A 17,407-nucleotide genomic window follows, 5' to 3' on the forward strand; every position below is an offset into this window, starting at 1 on the left:
GTACAATAAAATATATAATTGTGCGCTAAAATTCTATCCTCGTTATTTTCTTTTATATTGTTAAACTTTGCTTTAGTATAATCTTATCAAAAGTTGGGGAATGCTTGAATTAATTAGTTTTCACATGATCCTCTTACCTCTAATCAATACTCATTTATTGCAACTTGTCGAAAAAAATAATGGAATAATCAATAGACTTATTTTGAAGAATACTATTTTCTGCGAATGCATATATTTGCAAACAGATAATGACAAGATGAACGAGCCTGAAGGCAAATATTGTATTTAAACGAGTAATCACATTACTTGTTTTCGTATACTTAGTAATTTCAATCGTTGATTATGGAGAAGTAGGCTGAGCGCAAAGATATTTTTTTCTCTTTTATTTAAGCAGAGTGTATCACTATGTTGTTATACCTTTTAGACAATTGGCTAACTTCTGTGTCTTGTAATCAGTCCTTAATTGAATAAAATTAAGTAGAACGGTACGATCGAGCGTCATCTGCAAAAAATAATACAAATATACATTTCTATAAAACATGAATGCAATAAATTATGTAACATACCAGTTGATCTCCCGTGCAAACTTGTTTCAAATTTTCCGGTTTAACCAATAGTAAGTTGCACAAGGCGTGCAGAGTATCAAAGAGATTCGTAACAAATTCAACCTCAAGTTCCTTAATGCACTTGCGATATTCGTTCATGTCGCATATCGCGCACATAGCACCGGCGGAATTAAACTGAAATTGCTGCAAATGATCGTAAATGATTTTGTGGAATCTAATTCCTAATTCCTTGAGAGCGGTATCTAAATGCCTGCCGTCCAAAGTATTTCGTATCAGTCGTATCATTCCGCTCACGTATTGTACCACGACTAAACAAGCTGGAGTATTCACAGTATCTACGTCTGTTTCCGGCTTAAAATCAGTCTTTTTTTGTTCGCTTTGTAAATACACCTTTACCCAGCCTACAATAGCATTTATGCTGCGATCCAAGCCGGTGTCTAATTTGACGTCTATTTGTTCTAATATCGCTTTCTTCTTCAACAAACAATCGGCGTGTTTGGATGTGGAACTAAAAAAAAAAGGACATTGTTTCAGTACTACCAATTTGTATTGTTATGTAAAAAAGGCATATCAGACAAATAAAAAAACATGCATACATAACAAGAGGCAGTACACTATCGTTGAACTGTTCCTCCAAGAGTCGAACAATCGCATTACACTGATGCACTACGTTAAAGAAATGAATCTCTGGTTGAGTCCTGCTCTCTGGTATTGGTACACTTTGTAAACCCAATTCCAACGCGTAGTCTACATGCTCGCTTATTAAATATTGTAATAATATTTCCAAGATCTGTAATGCATTTCCAGGTACATCAATAGACTGCGAAAGTAATTGACATCTTTGAAATGCGAGTTTGCTTCTTTGTAGTATCGCGATCGCTAGTTCTTCTGATAGAAATGTCTCGCCTCCGTGATCTTCTATTTGAGCAATGTTTATATTCGTTCTTGCACCTAGTACAGCCTGTAAGTCTCTACGTAGTTCTTGAAAGCCACCCATTTGCAACTGTTTCTTCTGATGATTCTTAGATTCGTAGTACTCTATAAGCAACGTTGCTGACTTTTCTCGAAATGCCTTCGTTTCAATACTAAAATAATCGATAACGGATAATTATTGGTCAATAGCTCTGTTATTTTCAGCAGCGTTATTCTGAATTGTGAACTCACCTAATATAAGTATCTAAATATTTCTGAAAGATATTTCTTGTAAGCTTGGCAAGATACGTTTCGTCAGCGCCCATATTGAAGACCTTTAGATCATTGGACAGTTTGACTGTCCTTGTGTACAGATCATATAGGTTTCTGAGATATTTTTCGGAATCGTTTTTGTCAGCTAACTTGGCCACCGCATATTTTTGAAGGCGCAGATGGTATATGTTTAAAACAAACTTAGCCATCACTTGTTCAGGATTAGAGAACACCTGTTGCATAAGCTTGTGATACTTTGTACACATAGGTATGACGTCTTGAAAGACGTCTTTCCCACCAAAAGAACCCATTTGACTTTGTTCTATGAACGCGTCAATGCACTGTGAGTAGCCCTTGAAATGTGCCAAGGTGCTTGCCAATTCTCTCATACGCGGCGCATCTTCCCTGTTGTGCGCTCTTACAAATTCCTCGATTAGATTACGTTCTATCTCATCATACTTGACACCAATTTTTTTCTTGGCATGTTCAAATTTCTCAGAGGGAAGTTCTTGGGCTATGAGATGGAGCTTCTGTATCACATCTGCAGCATCGTTTAACTGTAACAAATAACAATTAACTGTAACAATGAATAAACTTTGATCTCGTTATTATTTTTATATTATTTGCTATGTTATTTAAAGGGGTATTCTGGTTTAAAAGGTAAAAAAGGTATTTTTCAGGAAATTTTTTTGTAGGGAAACAAAACAAGCGAATAACGTAAACTGTGCGTGTTTTTTTAGCTTTATTTTAAGAATATACTTTTATTTTTTAAGTAACAAAAATTTTTTTTGTTATATCCCGGTCACTAGGAGGTATAAATGATGGATAGTGTAAATAATTCTAGTTGTGTTAGATATCTGAAATGCAAAAACCAAAAATGTTCTTATTTGAAAAAAATGTGGCTATTGTTTGAACCAGAATAAACATTATACGTTTATTAGGTTTTTTTTCTTTTAATAAAATACTAACAAATTTTAAAGAAAAACTATATTTTTAATATGGAGACCGCCATTTTGTCTAGAATGGTAATATGGTCTAGTTTTAGTTCAGAAGATAGCTACACTTCTCCCGAATAAGAAAATTTTTGGTTTTTGCGTTTCAGATACCTAGGGCCGGTATCACAGTCTCCGATTAACGTGATCCTCCGATTAAACTCACTCTGCATCTCTTTCTAACTGTCCCCCTAGAAAGAGACGAAGAGTGAGTTTAATCGGAGAATCACGTTAATCGGAGACTGTGATACCGGCCCCTAGAACAGCTAAAATTATTTACACTGTCCATTATTTATATGTCCTAATGACCAGGATATAATATAGAAAAAAAAGCATTTTTGTTACTTAAAAAATAAAATATTCTTAAAATAAGGCTAAAAAAACATGCAAAGTTTAGCATCATTTGTTTTCCTACAAAAAATTCTTGAAAAATATGTTTTTTAGTCTTGGTCTACAATAAGTGCTTTAAGCTCTAAGCCGTAAGAAAGGCCAGTCAGAATTGACCAATCACAGTGGAATGTGAGGAAAATACTTGACTGTGATTGGTCAATTTCTTACGGCTTAGAGTTTAAATACCCTTAAAGTAAAGTTGTAGACCAGCATTTACGACCTTTTAAATCAGAATACCCCTTTAATTGAATTATCTGGGTTATCTTTACCGACGACTTATCTGTAAAAATTGGATCCGTCAATGGACCAGGGCTTAAAAATTCTGAGAAGTGTCTCATCAATTTTTGAGCCTCAACCGCTCTTGCCCTTGGTGTATTGACACTTTCTAACTGATCCCCCAGATGTAAAACTTTAGTCGCCACGAGATTTATTCTTTCATCTAACTGATGAAACAAATCGATAGAATGTCTATTCCTCTCCTGTAATTCTAATATCTCAAATGTATGTCGAGCTTCCTCTTCTTTCAACGTGGCCTCCAACTTGTCACATTTCTTTTGCTGACGTTCCTGTAGTATCTGTAAGTCTTTAATTGCTTGCAAAAAAGTTTCATGGACGATGACCGGATCAAAAAACGTCTTTCCTCCATCTTTCGTGTTGTCATTGACAGTTCTCCAAGCTAATCTTTCGACAAATTCTTCAGGGTCAAATGGATCCTGAAACAGTTGTAATCTATTCATAAATGGTTTGTCACAAATGGCTTAACGCAATATCACACATAGAAATTTATAAATTATACAGTATAAAATTAAATTTATTGAAACGACTTTCTTGGTCTTGTAAATACTACTGATCGAAAGTAGTAGTAGTAGTAACGATCGAAATGACCAGTACACTAAAGTATTGATTACACGATAAAATCGTGTAAATCGCTTGATGGAAAGAGAAAAAGATCGATTGAAACCTGCTCCAATTCCTTCATGTATTGCTGCATCATTTTGAAATTGTTCACGCTTGCAGAACAGCATGAAAGTAAAATTTAGGTTAGGTTAAGTCATAACACTCGATCAGTCCAGAAACTGGAGTCTCGAGAACGAGACGAACATTGCCGTTTGTTCGTTCCGAGTCTACATGCGCATTTTTAATTTGTCGATTCGGTCTCACAATTGCAAGAAACGTGATATGCACGATTTGATATCACCGTGCTCTGTGCTCAACGATACACGCACGAGAATGATTCTTTACTATTCTTTACTTTAGTAGGCGAACTCGGCTGCCAGATGTCAGCGTGATGATATTCCACAATTTTCTAAAGGGCGGTATTCATTAGGCCGATCTTATATTTAAGATTATCCATTATCTTAAGTACGATCTCGATATGCTATACGGTAATTTTATCACCCGGATGGAATCTCGAGCCATAGATCAACTGATGATCTTAAATATGAGTACCGGAGTACCGCATTATACGATTGACTCATCATTCGTCAGGTAGGATCAGAAATGAACACGTGGAAGAATGACGTTACACGCTTAGGCGCATATATGCAATCGTGCGTGCACGATACGCACATCTCGAAACAAACGACTCCGACATCGCAGAATTCAAAGAATGCGATTTCCATTTAGATAGCTGTTTATTCATTCGTACTTCATATAATTACAGTTACTATATCTCTATAAATTTTTCGAATGCCACATTATATCGTATACCCGTCACAAATAGCCCTCTCACGATACAAAGCTACGCGATTTGGATTACATGTAACTGTAATATCTCTTAAATTGTATAAAATATCCCCGCTTTTCCGTACGATCAGAGCTAGTCTGTAGGACTTGTTTTGTGGATTCTCGGATCGCATTTGAATCGTGTAAAAAAAAGCATGATGAGGATCAACAATAAAATTCAAGAGAACACAAACGAAGATTCCGCACTCTGTCGTTTGGCTTGGGTGTACGCGAGCAGCACATTTCTTAGATACATTATACATATATATGTATACATACACACGTACATGTATAAAAGTACGCCACATATGCGCTGCAAGTTATATATAGCATTGAAATATTTATTATTATTAAATTACACTATATATATTTATATAACGAGCAGTGAGAAAGAAAGGAAAGGGTGGAGCGTTGCTTATGGAATCTTACTAGGAAAAAAAAGACTTAACCCTCTGCACATCTAGAAGAAAACAGAGAACGAAACGAAAAACATGAGAAAACATTCTGGATTATTGTATAGAGGAATAGAAACGGCTGTAGAGCCAAACACATATTCTATTGTACATATTACAATTAGGCTAAAAAAGAAAATTATAAGTGTTTATCGTAATAACCACCATACGCAGTATTAATTAAATTTACTTCTCAAGACACGATTGCCCCTCCCTCCCCATTACACGCACACCTACACTCGCTCGACATTATCAATACTAATTCGACAAATTGATCTAAAGTCGAACTTTATACTAGAAAATGGCGTTGATTAACACGTCTTTTCTTCTTTGGAAAGAAAGGTAGTTACAAAAACGAAATTTTGGGGCAGGTGGACAAGAGTTTCGTACAACTCCGAGGAAGAGTTGGTGGTCCATGAGTGTGTTAAATTCTTTTTTCTCTTCTTTTTTTTTCTTGTTGGGGTAAACTAAACTTCCATGTATGTTCTTATACTTGCAGTAATAAGTTTAATTTTGCAGTACCCAGACCGCAACCACGTTAGATGTTCTGCAAAAGAAATTGTCATTATCCCCCATAAGTTAACAATTCGAGCTTAAATCTACTAGGCTTACTTTTGTTTCGCTTACTTTGGTTAAACGAGACGCAAGATTATAGTTCTCAGCAGCATCCGGATTTAGAAGATTCGATTGGACGCCCGTGTTCTATCTTCACCTTGTTGGCTGGATCGCTCGCTCCGCTCGATGGTGGGCCCACTCTAAGTTTTATTTCAGCGGCCATTGTCATAAAAGCTTGCTCTACGTTCATCGCATTTTTTGCCGACGTTTCCAAAAATGGTATGCCGAGTTGATCGGCATATTCCTGTTTATAACGAAGTACAGCTATGCAATGAGGATTGTAATAAATTTAAATAAATTATACAATATCGTAAAAAGTGTGTGTGCAACTGTATACCTTGGCCGTTGTATAATCTACCACTTTCTTAGTATGTAGATCACATTTATTGCCAACTAACAGCTTATTGACGTTATCACAGGCATAACGATCGATTTCTTCCAACCACTGTTTTACATTGTTAAAAGTCTCCTGATCCGTGCAGTCGTAAACAACAATAATACCGTGTGCACCTCGGTAGTAAGAACTCGTAATTGTTCTGAACCGTTCTTGACCTGCTGTATCCCAAATTTGTAATTTTATCGTTTTCCCATCTAGATCAATAGTTCGAATCTTAAAATCCACGCCAATGGTACTGATATAACTTTCCGTATATGTGTCATCGGCGAAGCGCAACAAGAGACAGGATTTTCCAACGCCAGAATCTCCGATTAGAAGCAGTTTAAACAGATAATCACTGAAACAAAAAAATTTTCTAGCAATTATCTCTCAAATTTGTATTCTTACAAACAAAAAAAAAGATGATTTAATGTCTCTACTTTATAGAGTTTTAAAATCACAGTTAATATATATGCGTTTTTAAATCAGAGAAACCATTTTGTAGATGCTTTTAAAATTACAGAAAAAGCATCTAGATTTAACCATTTAAGCGGGGAGCATAAGAAAATTGATTGGTCTGTTTCCTTATGCACATGTATATGGACCAATCAATTTTCTTATGCTTACGCATTATGCGTTGTGCAGAAGTGTGTGTCCGGCCCCTTTATTCGTGTTTGCTTGTGGCTATTACAAAAAAAGCCAAGGTTGCAATATCACAAAACGAAAATGTAACAAAGTGAAAATGTAACAGTGCAAAATACTGAAATACGGACTGTGATACGAGAGTGCCATGTTTCGAGTAGTAGGGGAAAGAGAACAAGAGGGAAGGGTAAATCTGTCAGATGACGAAAATCAACGAACACTTCTTTCTTAATCCCTCGTCTAGGGAACAGAGATCTCACGGGTGCGATCTCTAACGAGGCTGTTTTTTTTTATCACGAATACATCCGTGAATCATCGCTTGACAAGCCGTGTGTAGTAGCAAATTCGTTACACTTATGCTCTGCGCAGAAGGAAGTTTACTTACTACTCGGGATTCATCGTGGACATGCTACGCTGAGAATGTGTTGGCTGATAGATCCGTCTGTGGTCCACGCTTGCAAGTTACACCCAGAAAACAGTTCCTCGGCCTCGACACGCGCTACGGTGAATGCGGATAAACTGGATTCTCACTACGTTCCGTAATATGACGAACAATTGTAACAATGGCGGTCACAGCAACTCCTCCCAGTGAGACCTCCACCATTGACGTAATGCCAGAATGGCAGCGGGTACCGTTTCCATAGACATAGAATGCAAAACGTAAGAAGACAGAGGATCGATTCTCGAATTCATTCGCAAGATACGTATGCGCAATGTTGTTCTTACTGAAAAGTTGCAAGTCGATTGGCTATCGCATAGCTTTTAAGGGTCGACAGGAGTATAATAGCCGTAACCGTTGATTTAAGCCGTAATCTTTAAGAAATTGACCAATCACAGTCGAATGTGAGAAGAATAATCGACTGTGATTGGTCAATTTCTTAAAGATTACGGCTTAAATCAACGGTTACGGCTATTATAAACCAGCCCTTAGGGCTAAATCAACCCTAACACTACCGACCTCTGTCGGGTTGCTGCGAGTCCGTATTTTATTTATTATAAATTTTTTAAGAGCCAAAATGGAAAATCCGGCTCTGTACCAGCTTGCGGCTGATCTTAAGGCCTTCACACATAAAATCGCATAAGGACGTAAAACGTAAGAAGGCCTTTACTGATTAAAACGAGCATAAGTGAAATGAGATTCGTTAATTAATTTGGCTAAAATTTGGGACAAGCCGTTCCTAAGCAGCTTTGCAGCTCTAAGCAAGCCTGCAAAGCTGCTTAGAAACGGCTTGTCCCAAATTTTAGCCAAATTAATTAACGAATCTCATTTCACTTATGCTCGTTTTAATCAGTAAGATCAGCCGCAAGCTGGTACAGAGCCGGATTTTCCATTTTGGCTCTTAAAAAATTTATAATAAATAAAATACGGACTCGCAGCTAAGCAACCCGACAGAGGTCGGTAGTGTTACTCCTGTCGACCCAAGGTGATCCTAAAGCCGTGATCCTAACCGGTTTTTTTTCAATTTTTTTTCTTAGCACTAATCTTTTAATTTATAATAAATAAAATACGGACTCGCAGCTAAGCAACAAAATTCTTGTCTAGAATTAAAGTACGCATCAAAATCTAGGTCATGGGCCGGTATTCATAATCAGATCTTATTTCAAGAATATCTTAAGATGCTAATACGGCTCTGTGATTGGTTAATAACATCTTAAGATTGTACTTAAGATGGTCTTAAATATAAGAACAGACTATGAATACCGGCCATGGTGGTCGAATTTATATGTGGTGGTCGTCACGTATAATAAAAAAATATTAATTTTTTTTCGTTTTTGATATAAATTCGACCACCATGACCTAGATTTTGATGCGTACTTTAATTCTAGACAAGAATTTTGCATTTCTATAAAGCCAATTAAAAGATTAGTGCTAAGAAAAAAACTGAAAAAACCGGCTAGGATCACGGCTTTAGAATCACCTTAACCAATCAACTTGCAACGTTTCTGTAAAGTGTAAAGCCTTGTGTATACTATACCGACGTATATTTAGTAAATAAATTAAAAATTATTGAAAATTAACTAACCCAATCGTTTGGAAATCATTTGGAGATATTTGGAAAAAACTTTTCAGAGTTTGGAAAACCATACAATAATCACAATTAATTAAAATCAATTAAGCGTATAATTAGCAGAAATTTTCTAAAAAATATTTTTTTTAATCCAATTGCTCCAGAATCATTTGGATAAAGTGTCGATATAATTTTTATTATTTAGAAAACAACTGTATTCTAATAAAAATTAATTAAAGGTCAATATTTCGTTTTAATGTCTGCACTATAGTGCAATAATTAGAATAAACAGATAAACAGACATTGTAGGTTAGGTTGCTGATTTCTTGCTAGTCTTGCTACTCGTCGTCAGGAGAAGTATGTGCACTTTATTGCACTATAGTGCAGACATTAAAACGAAATATTGACCTTTAATTAATTTTTATTAGAATACAGTTGTTTTCTAAATAATAAAAATTATATCGACACTTTATCCAAATGATTCTGGAGCGATTGGATTAAAAAAAAAATATTTTCTAGAAACTTTCTGCTAATTATACCCTTAAGGGGGGAGACTCGTCTCTTTGACCCCTTTTTTTGATAATTTTTTATAAAAAACTGAGAGTATTTATTGAATCCTAATAAAATACATGATAATGTTGACGATCAAATGTACAAGAAAAAAATTTTTTATAGTAGAAAAAATACTCGCTGCAGCTGCTCGAAGTTGTCGTCTAGATTTTGCGCGGGAGAATGCCCAGGTCCTTGTAATGAACTGAAATCAACGAACCAAAATTTTTTTGTTAAATTATGATCCTCCGATGCGCATGAACCTAAATTTACATTAAAATTTTTATAATAAATATTATTTTTAGCCATTTGTTTAAAAAAAAAAATCGTAAAATTTTTTTAAAACGTTTTCTATTTTTCAAAAAAAAATTTTTTTTTGCTAAATTTAGGTTCATGCGCATCGGAGGATCATAATTTAACGAAAAAATTTTGGTTTGTTGATTTCAGTTTATTACAAGGACCTGGGCATTCTCCCGCGCAAAATCTAGACGACAACTTCGAGCAGCTGCAGCGCAGCCATTTTGTATTTTTTGTACTATAAACAAATTTTTTCTTGTACATTTTATCGTCAACATTATCATGTATTTTATTAGGATTCAATAAATACTTTCAGTTCTTTATAAAAAATTATCAAAGAAAGGGTCAAAGAGACGAGTCTCCCCCCTTAATTGATTTTAATTAATTGTGATTATTGTATGGTTTTCCAAACTCTGAAAAGTTTTTTCCAAATATCTCCAAATGATTTCCAAACGATTGGGTTAGTTAATTTTCAATAATTTTTAATTTATTTGCTAAATATACGTCGGTTAGGCCCTGAGTTTAATCGGAGGATCACGTTAAGGGTCGACAGGAGTAACACTACCGACCTCTGTCGGGTTGCTTAGCTGCGAGTCTGTATTTTATTTATTATAAATTTTTTAAGAGCCAAAATGGAAAATCCGGCTCTGTACCAGCTTGCGGCTGATATTACTGATTAAAACGAGCACAAGTTTAATGAAATTCGTTAATTAATTTGGCTAAAATTTGGGAAAAGCCGTTCCTAAGCAGTTTTGCAGCTCTAAGCAAGCCTGCAAAGCTGCTTAGGAACGGCTTTTCCCAAATTTTAGCCAAATTAATTAACGAATCTCATTAAACTTATGCTCGTTTTAATTAGTAATATTAGCCGCAAGCTGGTACAGAGCCGGATTTTCCATTTTGGCTCTTAAAAAATTTATAATAAATAAAATACGGACTCGCAGCTAAGCAACCCGATAGAGGTCGGTTAGTGTTACTCCTGTCGACCCTTAATCGGAGATGTGAATTCTGTGATACCGGCCCTCAGTACTGAAAATCTATAGTATACGTGACGTAAAATATATAGCGAATTCGGGCGCTTGCACTAGTGCACACTGAGTGCGCACTAAGACTTGTTTATAATCTAATTCTTATATTTAAAGTCGCTTAAATACACATTTAAAAACTTTTTAGCCAATAAAACAATCTGTAATATCTATATGGATGCTGTACAAATCATTTTACAGACTAATAAGTATTTAAGATGATCTGTAAATATAACAATTAATTAAGAACAAGCCTTAGTGCGCACTCAGTGTGCACTAGTGCACGCGTCCGAATTTGCTAATAGATTTGCAATACTGACAGTGAATATCGGAATGCAGCCATGATCGATCATAGGGTGCGTTCAGCCGATACTCCGCTAGCCTAGCAATCGTGAGCAGTCGCTCGTTTTCGCTCGTTTCCTCTCCTTTGACCCAATAGATTAAAAGGAGAGGAAACGAGCGAAAACGAGCGACTGCTCACGATTGCTAGGCTAGCGGAGTATCGGGTATCGGCTGAACGCACCCATAGTATAACTAGTATGCTCACTCTCTGTCGGCACCTTTGATCTATTGGTTTCCGATTCGCCGCCATGTTTTTGGAGGACCATCGACGTATCAAGCGGTTAAAGGGCCCCGGGTTGTAGTACCTACAAGTAACACTGCCCAAATGTCATACGCCGATTTTTTCGAAACTATGCACACATGTAGAACTTTGAAAAATATTTGTGTCGTGTTTTTTTATTTTTGCTTATAAAGCGTTTTAAGGGTAGAAACTACCCTCGAAATATTAACCTTCTCAATTCTATGTATAATAATCCTTTAGGTTATGCACGTCAATTTTTTGTAAAAATACAGACCAGAAAACCCTGAAAACTCCTAAAGATATTATTTTGGTGCAAAAACCATTCAGGATAACGTATATAGGGTGTAGAAGGTTAATATTTCGAAGGTGGTCCCTATTATACTCTTAAAACGCTTTATGAGCAAAAATAAAAAAATACGACACAAATATTTTTTCAAGTTCTATGTGTACACACTTTCAAAAAAATCGGCGTGTGACACACTTGAGTAATGTTACTTGTTAAATGTGCAAAAAAACTGTATACATTATTCATTCTTATTGGGAATATATGGTCTATAGGTAGAAATACACAAAAAATATTATATAAATAAAAGTGATTAATGAAATTGCTAGAATAACAATGTTTCGATGAATTACTCGAATGCTAATTATATTTGAAATAATTATTATAAATTATGAGATTAAAGTGGAAATTATTAAAAAATAGTCCGATTATTATTTGTCGTTAAAGATTTTATATTCGTGGTAAAGTTTAATTAAAATTAATAATGCAAAAACAATATAATGTTTGTAAATTTACTTTTATTGTCTATACAGCGGTATTTGTTAAATACATTTTTACATGTGTACATTTCATGTATTTACATATACGGCGGTATTCATTCGTGTCTCCAAATAATCATTTTATTTGGGTTATTGAATGATCGAAAGTTACGATTTATAAATTTTAACGTGTAATATAACCGCATTCTAAAAAATAATTTTTTTAAGTATAAATGTGGAAACCTGCTCCATGGGTGCTTAAATGTTGTTAGTTCAGCCTCTGTTAATAATTTTTGTATAACATTTTTCTCTAAAACAATATTTTGAAAGTGCTCATTGAAAATCGCTTCCAATGAGCACACGTATAAAAAATTAAATTATTATGTGGCAATTTTAAATTCCCGAAATTTGAATTTTGATTTTGGTATGCTTTCAAGAAACAAAAAATGCTCCTATTTTGGCAGCCTTGAACGCTGCAAATTAGGTGATTTTTGCTTTTATTCATTTTGGCGTCTGATTTATGCAATATTTCACCGAAAATTAACCTCTGTGGCGTCACACCGACTTTGCGCTACCACACATACCAAGCGTCACACCGATTTTGCACTACCACATATATAAAAATCCTCTGATTGGTCTCCGCCAAAATAATGGCGATGCGCAGTACGGATCGGCGCAAACCACGAAAAAGGGTAAGAGTGAGCATACTAGTTATACTATGGCCAGTAGCGCTAGGTAGCGTTAATAGCGTCTCCCCGAACGCACCTTATGAATACCGGCCTATGATTGGTTGGCAACAGGCAATAGGCACATAATTTCCAACGTGATGGATACTCTATGTCTATTGCCTGTGTCATGGTGATTTACACCATGGCCTGTGTTACTGTTTATTCTGCATTTATACATGATTTCTGATTTCTATTCTGTTTCTATTTCTTGTTCCTATTGCCTGTTGCCTGACAATTGTGCAAGAGGCTTTATTGCTGAAGAAATTTTTAAGGCCATTTATTTAAAAGAAGAAGAAGAAGAAGAAGCTGAAGATTAGTCTCAGGTGCCAGCATTGAGGAAGATATAATTTTTGAATGACTTACAAAATGAATCAGGAAAATGCGAGCGAGAACACCGAGGACCGTACAATTAATTGCGATGCAGAAAATAAATTGACGCAAGTTGAAAAAGAACTTGCTAAGGCAAAAGTTGAAAAACTTAGCAAAAAGGCTAAGAGAGGAATAATTTATTTGTCGACAATTCCGAAATATATGAACATCACGATGATCCAGGAGATGTTTTCTGCTTACGGTAAAGTGGGCAGAGTGTATCTGCAGCTGGCCGATAATGGTTAGTTTTATTTGCTTTGCAATATTTGTCATAAGTTATAACCTAATCTTAAAGTTACAATTTTATCTCTGGGAGGGAAGACGCGTGGCTCAGTGCCTACGCGAGTGATTAGTAACAAGGTCCGTGGTTCGAATCCGACCCGGCCTTCGTCTCATATATACTTCGTTAAGAAGTTTTTTCCCGATTAAGATCCTTATGGATTAATGGTCTGCACGATTGGGAATCGGAAAGGATTCATAATCTGCAAGGTTTAAGATTCGTAAAGGATCATAAGAATGAGACATTTTTTGAGTTAAGTGCCATATAACCTTAAAAGGACCTTAGTGGTCCAATGGTTGACGACACGTTAAATATCCCAGTTTTTTTTTATAATTTTATCTTTTTATGTAATCTTATACAAATATAAGAGACATTTTTTAAAGCTTAAAACTATAAAGTAGATCAATTATTTTAAATTATTGATTGCGAATATAATGTCACTTAATTAAAAATATTTTAAAACATAGAGATACAATCGGTGAAACGTAGAAAAAAGTCCAAGAAAGCAATTAAGCACTTCACTGAAGGCTGGATAGAGTTTGAAAGTAAGAAAGTGGCAAAATTTGTAGCGGAGACATTAAACAATACTCAAGTATCTACGAGAAAGAAAAGCAAGTTCTACGACGTTATGTGGAACATAAAGTACTTGCCTAGGTAAAGTAAAAAATATTTTGTGCACCAATATTTAATTAATAGATATTTATATTATATCCATGTTATTTCCATTGTTTACATTTTATTTCTTTTCTATAGATTTAAGTGGATTCACTTGAGCGAACGTTTAGCTTATGAACGTGCAGTTCATAAACAAAGACTTCTAACAGAAGTAGCACAAGCTAAGAGAGAGGTTAACTTCTTCTCGTATAATGTAGATAGAAGTAAAAAGCTGCAAAAGAAACATGAACAAGGGAAAGAGACGACATTTGAATTGCCTGAAGTTAAGCAAAGAGATACTGATAACGAGATAAGAAACAGGAAAGCAAAGACACATATAGAAGACAGAACAGAATTCTTTAAATCGATATTTGGATAAAGTTTACAAACATGTATGTAATTATATTATTATGTTTATAATACTTGAGAGAATAAAATATAATGTATTATTAAAACATTTTATAGTTAAATTTACTGTTTTGTGTAATAGTTTTAGAATACTTCTATTTGTTATGCATATATTACACAAACTATTTATTAGTTATAGATAATTTCCATATAATTTTTAATAATAAAAATTATATAATTTTATTAGTGCTAAAAAGTAAAAAAAAGTTAATTTTCATAAATATTTTATGTTACAATAAAAACAAAATTAGAAATTTTAATTGTTAGATTTTAATAATCCTATTCTATTAAATAAAAGTAAAATTAGCTTGACAAAATTAGTTTTTGAAACGTATTTATAGATTCTCAAGGTTGTTTAACCATTAATTTTTTTATGACCATCTCATTTATAGGTTATGAATTTATATCTTGAGATAGTCTTCTTTAAATAAAATAATTGTTAAGATAGTCTTAAATACTACCTAGAAGATAGACTTTATGTTCAGATTTCTACATTGATGAAACATGTTCATACTTACTATAATTTTTGTTATAGTAGGTCCACACTACACAGTATTGTACATATAGGATCAAAACTATGCTGTAGCTAACATGTTTTATAAGAAGTATTTGTCAAGCATATCTTATTTTCATAGAATAGAATAGAATTTTTATTAAGTCTGATACTATGTGATACCGCATATCGTTTTATTTAACAAAGCTGAAAATTATTAAAATAAAATAAGCCTATTGAATATTATATGTCTATTGAAAGAAATTAATTTTTATAAATAGCAAAATATGCAAAAGTAAAAAAGGAATATCTACTAATATACTGTGTTAGAAAGAAGTGATATGGACTTTTTTACTTTAATCAAGATTAATTTATAAAAGAGCATTATTCATCATCTACTATACAAAAGGTAAAAAAAATATTTTATTTGTTTGTTACATATGAATTAATATTCTGGTATTCTGGTAATTATATTCTGGTATTATTACAGAAGACTGTTTAGGAGATTGTGGAAATAATATTCAGCAAACAATTTTTACAAAAGAAAAGTAGGTGTGGTTTGTTACTCTGATGAAGAATCTAAGACATCATCATTAGAATTATATTATATAAGTTTGTTCTATTGGTCCTAAAACATCCTGTACACGCACATATATACACTTTTGTTTCTTGTTTTTTTTTGTAATTATATAAACAAACTTATTTGTTTAGATCTATGTATGAAATAAATAGATTTGTTTCAATAATTACAGAAAACAAAAATGTTATGGACTATAATCGTTGCTCCAAAACATGGTGAATTTTTGGAGAATTTTTGCACCTAAAGAGTACAATAAACTGTTATACTTCACAACAGAGTTATAAAATGCGAAAATATTGCCAAAATCTACATTTAATCATTAAGTATAACAATATTTTAAAAAGAAAACAGCATGTTTTCTTCTCCATTTTTCCTTCTCTAATATCAAATCTTCGTCGCTAATATTGCCACCAAAATTGAAATAAATCTTATTATCTCTTATCTGATAATGAATCCTCTTTATTATCAAATAAACCATTTTGTTACTATTTCTTAAATTATATCTACATATTACATACGTGTGCGCTCGGCGCTCGGTCAGCTTCGGGCGGTAGAAGAGCGCAGACATACACTCCGCTGTCTTTTTCTTTCCCTATAGCTATAACCAGAGAGAAACCTGAGAGCGGCCACCGGGATCATTCCGTTCCAGCAGACGTAGAGACCCTAATGGAGGATTCACACTGCGTCCGATGTTCGACGTACGACGATCCGACATCCAATAGGAAATTTTTGTCTCTAATAATAAATTCTGTTATTGGATGTCGGATCGTCGTACGTCGAACATCGGACGTGATCGGACGCAATGTGAATCCTCCATAAAAGATTATAGGGTCTCTAAGCGGACGTATACTGACGCGCCGCCTGAGAAAGTGGACGTAAACTACGTCGTTACGCTCGGTAACGGTACACACATGGTTCGTGTCCGTGCTATGGTTCGTGTCCGAACTACTCAGATGGAGGGGATATGCTGGTCGCGCAAGCCCCTCTTCTGTTCGTGTACGCTCGGCACTTGGCAAGTTTCGAGCGGGGAGAGAAGGACAGACGACAGACATACGATCTGCTGTCTCTTTCTCTCTTGAGCTGGGACATTGCCGGCGCGGCGTTGCCGTTAGCACGCGCCGGCTATACCACAATGCCACGCATTTCGGGTTTCGCGTCTCGTGTCTCGTGTCTCGCCGAGTGCCGAGTCTCGAGTTGGCAAATTGACGATACGCTATACGTTACATTTGCGTTTATATTTACAAATTTTATTTTTTATATTTATAAATAAATATATATATGTATATATATTAGAAGTTTATAAATATATAAAAATTGCAAATATAATTAATTAAATAAATATTTATAAACTTAAAAATTAAAATTCGCAAATGTAATGTATAAAAATCACGGTTCTATACATATGCTTTTCTATCTAAAAAAGTCTTACATTAAAAACCTTTACTTTAGCATAATAATATTTACGTGTAATATTTAAATGCATACCAATAATTATATTATTAACTATGAGAAATAATTGTAGTTTATAATGTTCTTTTACTCTCATTAAATTTATTTTACCTATGCATGTTTTAATTGGCCAAATTACGGCTAAATTACAAGCAACAACAAAAGGATATTGGATAAAAATAAAAACATTTTATTAAATAAACAATACACGTGGGTAACATTTCGACTGTACTTATTATAATTTTAGTCTTCTTCGGAACGGATTACTATGAATATAAAAG

At 34.3% G+C, this 17,407-nt stretch overlaps 3 protein-coding genes across 3 annotated transcripts; 1 reads left to right on the forward strand and 2 right to left on the reverse strand.

The window, feature by feature from the left end:
• Positions 1–133: 133 nt before the first annotated feature.
• Sec10 (Exocyst complex component Sec10) lies at positions 134–4,379 on the reverse strand. Its single transcript, XM_071777093.1, has 6 exons — positions 4,095–4,379; positions 3,403–3,846; positions 1,731–2,308; positions 1,163–1,651; positions 567–1,074; positions 134–502 (listed from the first exon to the last, which is right to left on the reverse strand). The coding sequence occupies exons 1-6, from the start codon at positions 4,125–4,127 to the stop codon at positions 404–406; spliced, it is 2,151 nt and encodes a 716-aa protein (XP_071633194.1). The 5' UTR covers positions 4,128–4,379; the 3' UTR covers positions 134–403.
• A 1,002-nt stretch (positions 4,380–5,381) lies between these two features.
• Positions 5,382–7,567, reverse strand: Rab1 (RAS oncogene family member Rab1). Its single transcript, XM_071777099.1, has 4 exons — positions 7,329–7,567; positions 6,263–6,659; positions 5,938–6,169; positions 5,382–5,857 (listed from the first exon to the last, which is right to left on the reverse strand). The coding sequence occupies exons 1-3, from the start codon at positions 7,349–7,351 to the stop codon at positions 5,969–5,971; spliced, it is 621 nt and encodes a 206-aa protein (XP_071633200.1). The 5' UTR covers positions 7,352–7,567; the 3' UTR covers positions 5,382–5,857; positions 5,938–5,968.
• Positions 7,568–13,010: 5,443 nt separating this feature from the next.
• On the forward strand, positions 13,011–15,645 carry LOC139811444 (activator of basal transcription 1). Its single transcript, XM_071775729.1, has 5 exons — positions 13,011–13,503; positions 14,010–14,196; positions 14,296–14,588; positions 15,379–15,506; positions 15,588–15,645. The coding sequence occupies exons 1-3, from the start codon at positions 13,248–13,250 to the stop codon at positions 14,573–14,575; spliced, it is 723 nt and encodes a 240-aa protein (XP_071631830.1). The 5' UTR covers positions 13,011–13,247; the 3' UTR covers positions 14,576–14,588; positions 15,379–15,506; positions 15,588–15,645.
• Positions 15,646–17,407: the final 1,762 nt, after the last annotated feature.

This window comes from Temnothorax longispinosus, chromosome 4 (assembly GCF_030848805.1).
Source record: "Temnothorax longispinosus isolate EJ_2023e chromosome 4, Tlon_JGU_v1, whole genome shotgun sequence".
Lineage (NCBI taxonomy): Eukaryota > Metazoa > Arthropoda > Insecta > Hymenoptera > Formicidae > Temnothorax > Temnothorax longispinosus.

Excerpts from the sequence above, each read along its gene's own strand:
- Rab1 (XM_071777099.1), bottom strand. The coding sequence starts at position 7,351 with ATGTCCACGATGAATCCCGAGTA. Across the intron at positions 6,660-7,328 it reads TCCACGATGAATCCCGAGTA|TGATTATCTGTTTAAACTGC; the intron begins GTAAGTAAACTT and ends TTTTTGTTTCAG. Across the intron at positions 6,170-6,262 it reads TAGATTATACAACGGCCAAG|GAATATGCCGATCAACTCGG; the intron begins GTATACAGTTGC and ends CGTTATAAACAG.
- Sec10 (XM_071777093.1), bottom strand. The coding sequence starts at position 4,127 with ATGATGCAGCAATACATGAAGGAATTGGAGCAG. Across the intron at positions 2,309-3,402 it reads TTTTTACAGATAAGTCGTCG|TTAAACGATGCTGCAGATGT; the intron begins GTAAAGATAACC and ends TATTTGTTACAG. Across the intron at positions 1,652-1,730 it reads TATTTAGATACTTATATTAG|TATTGAAACGAAGGCATTTC; the intron begins GTGAGTTCACAA and ends CGATTATTTTAG.
- LOC139811444 (XM_071775729.1), top strand. The coding sequence starts at position 13,248 with ATGACTTACAAAATGAATCAGGAAAATGCGAGCGAGAACACCGAGGAC. Across the intron at positions 13,504-14,009 it reads TCTGCAGCTGGCCGATAATG|AGATACAATCGGTGAAACGT; the intron begins GTTAGTTTTATT and ends TTTAAAACATAG. Across the intron at positions 14,197-14,295 it reads AACATAAAGTACTTGCCTAG|ATTTAAGTGGATTCACTTGA; the intron begins GTAAAGTAAAAA and ends TCTTTTCTATAG.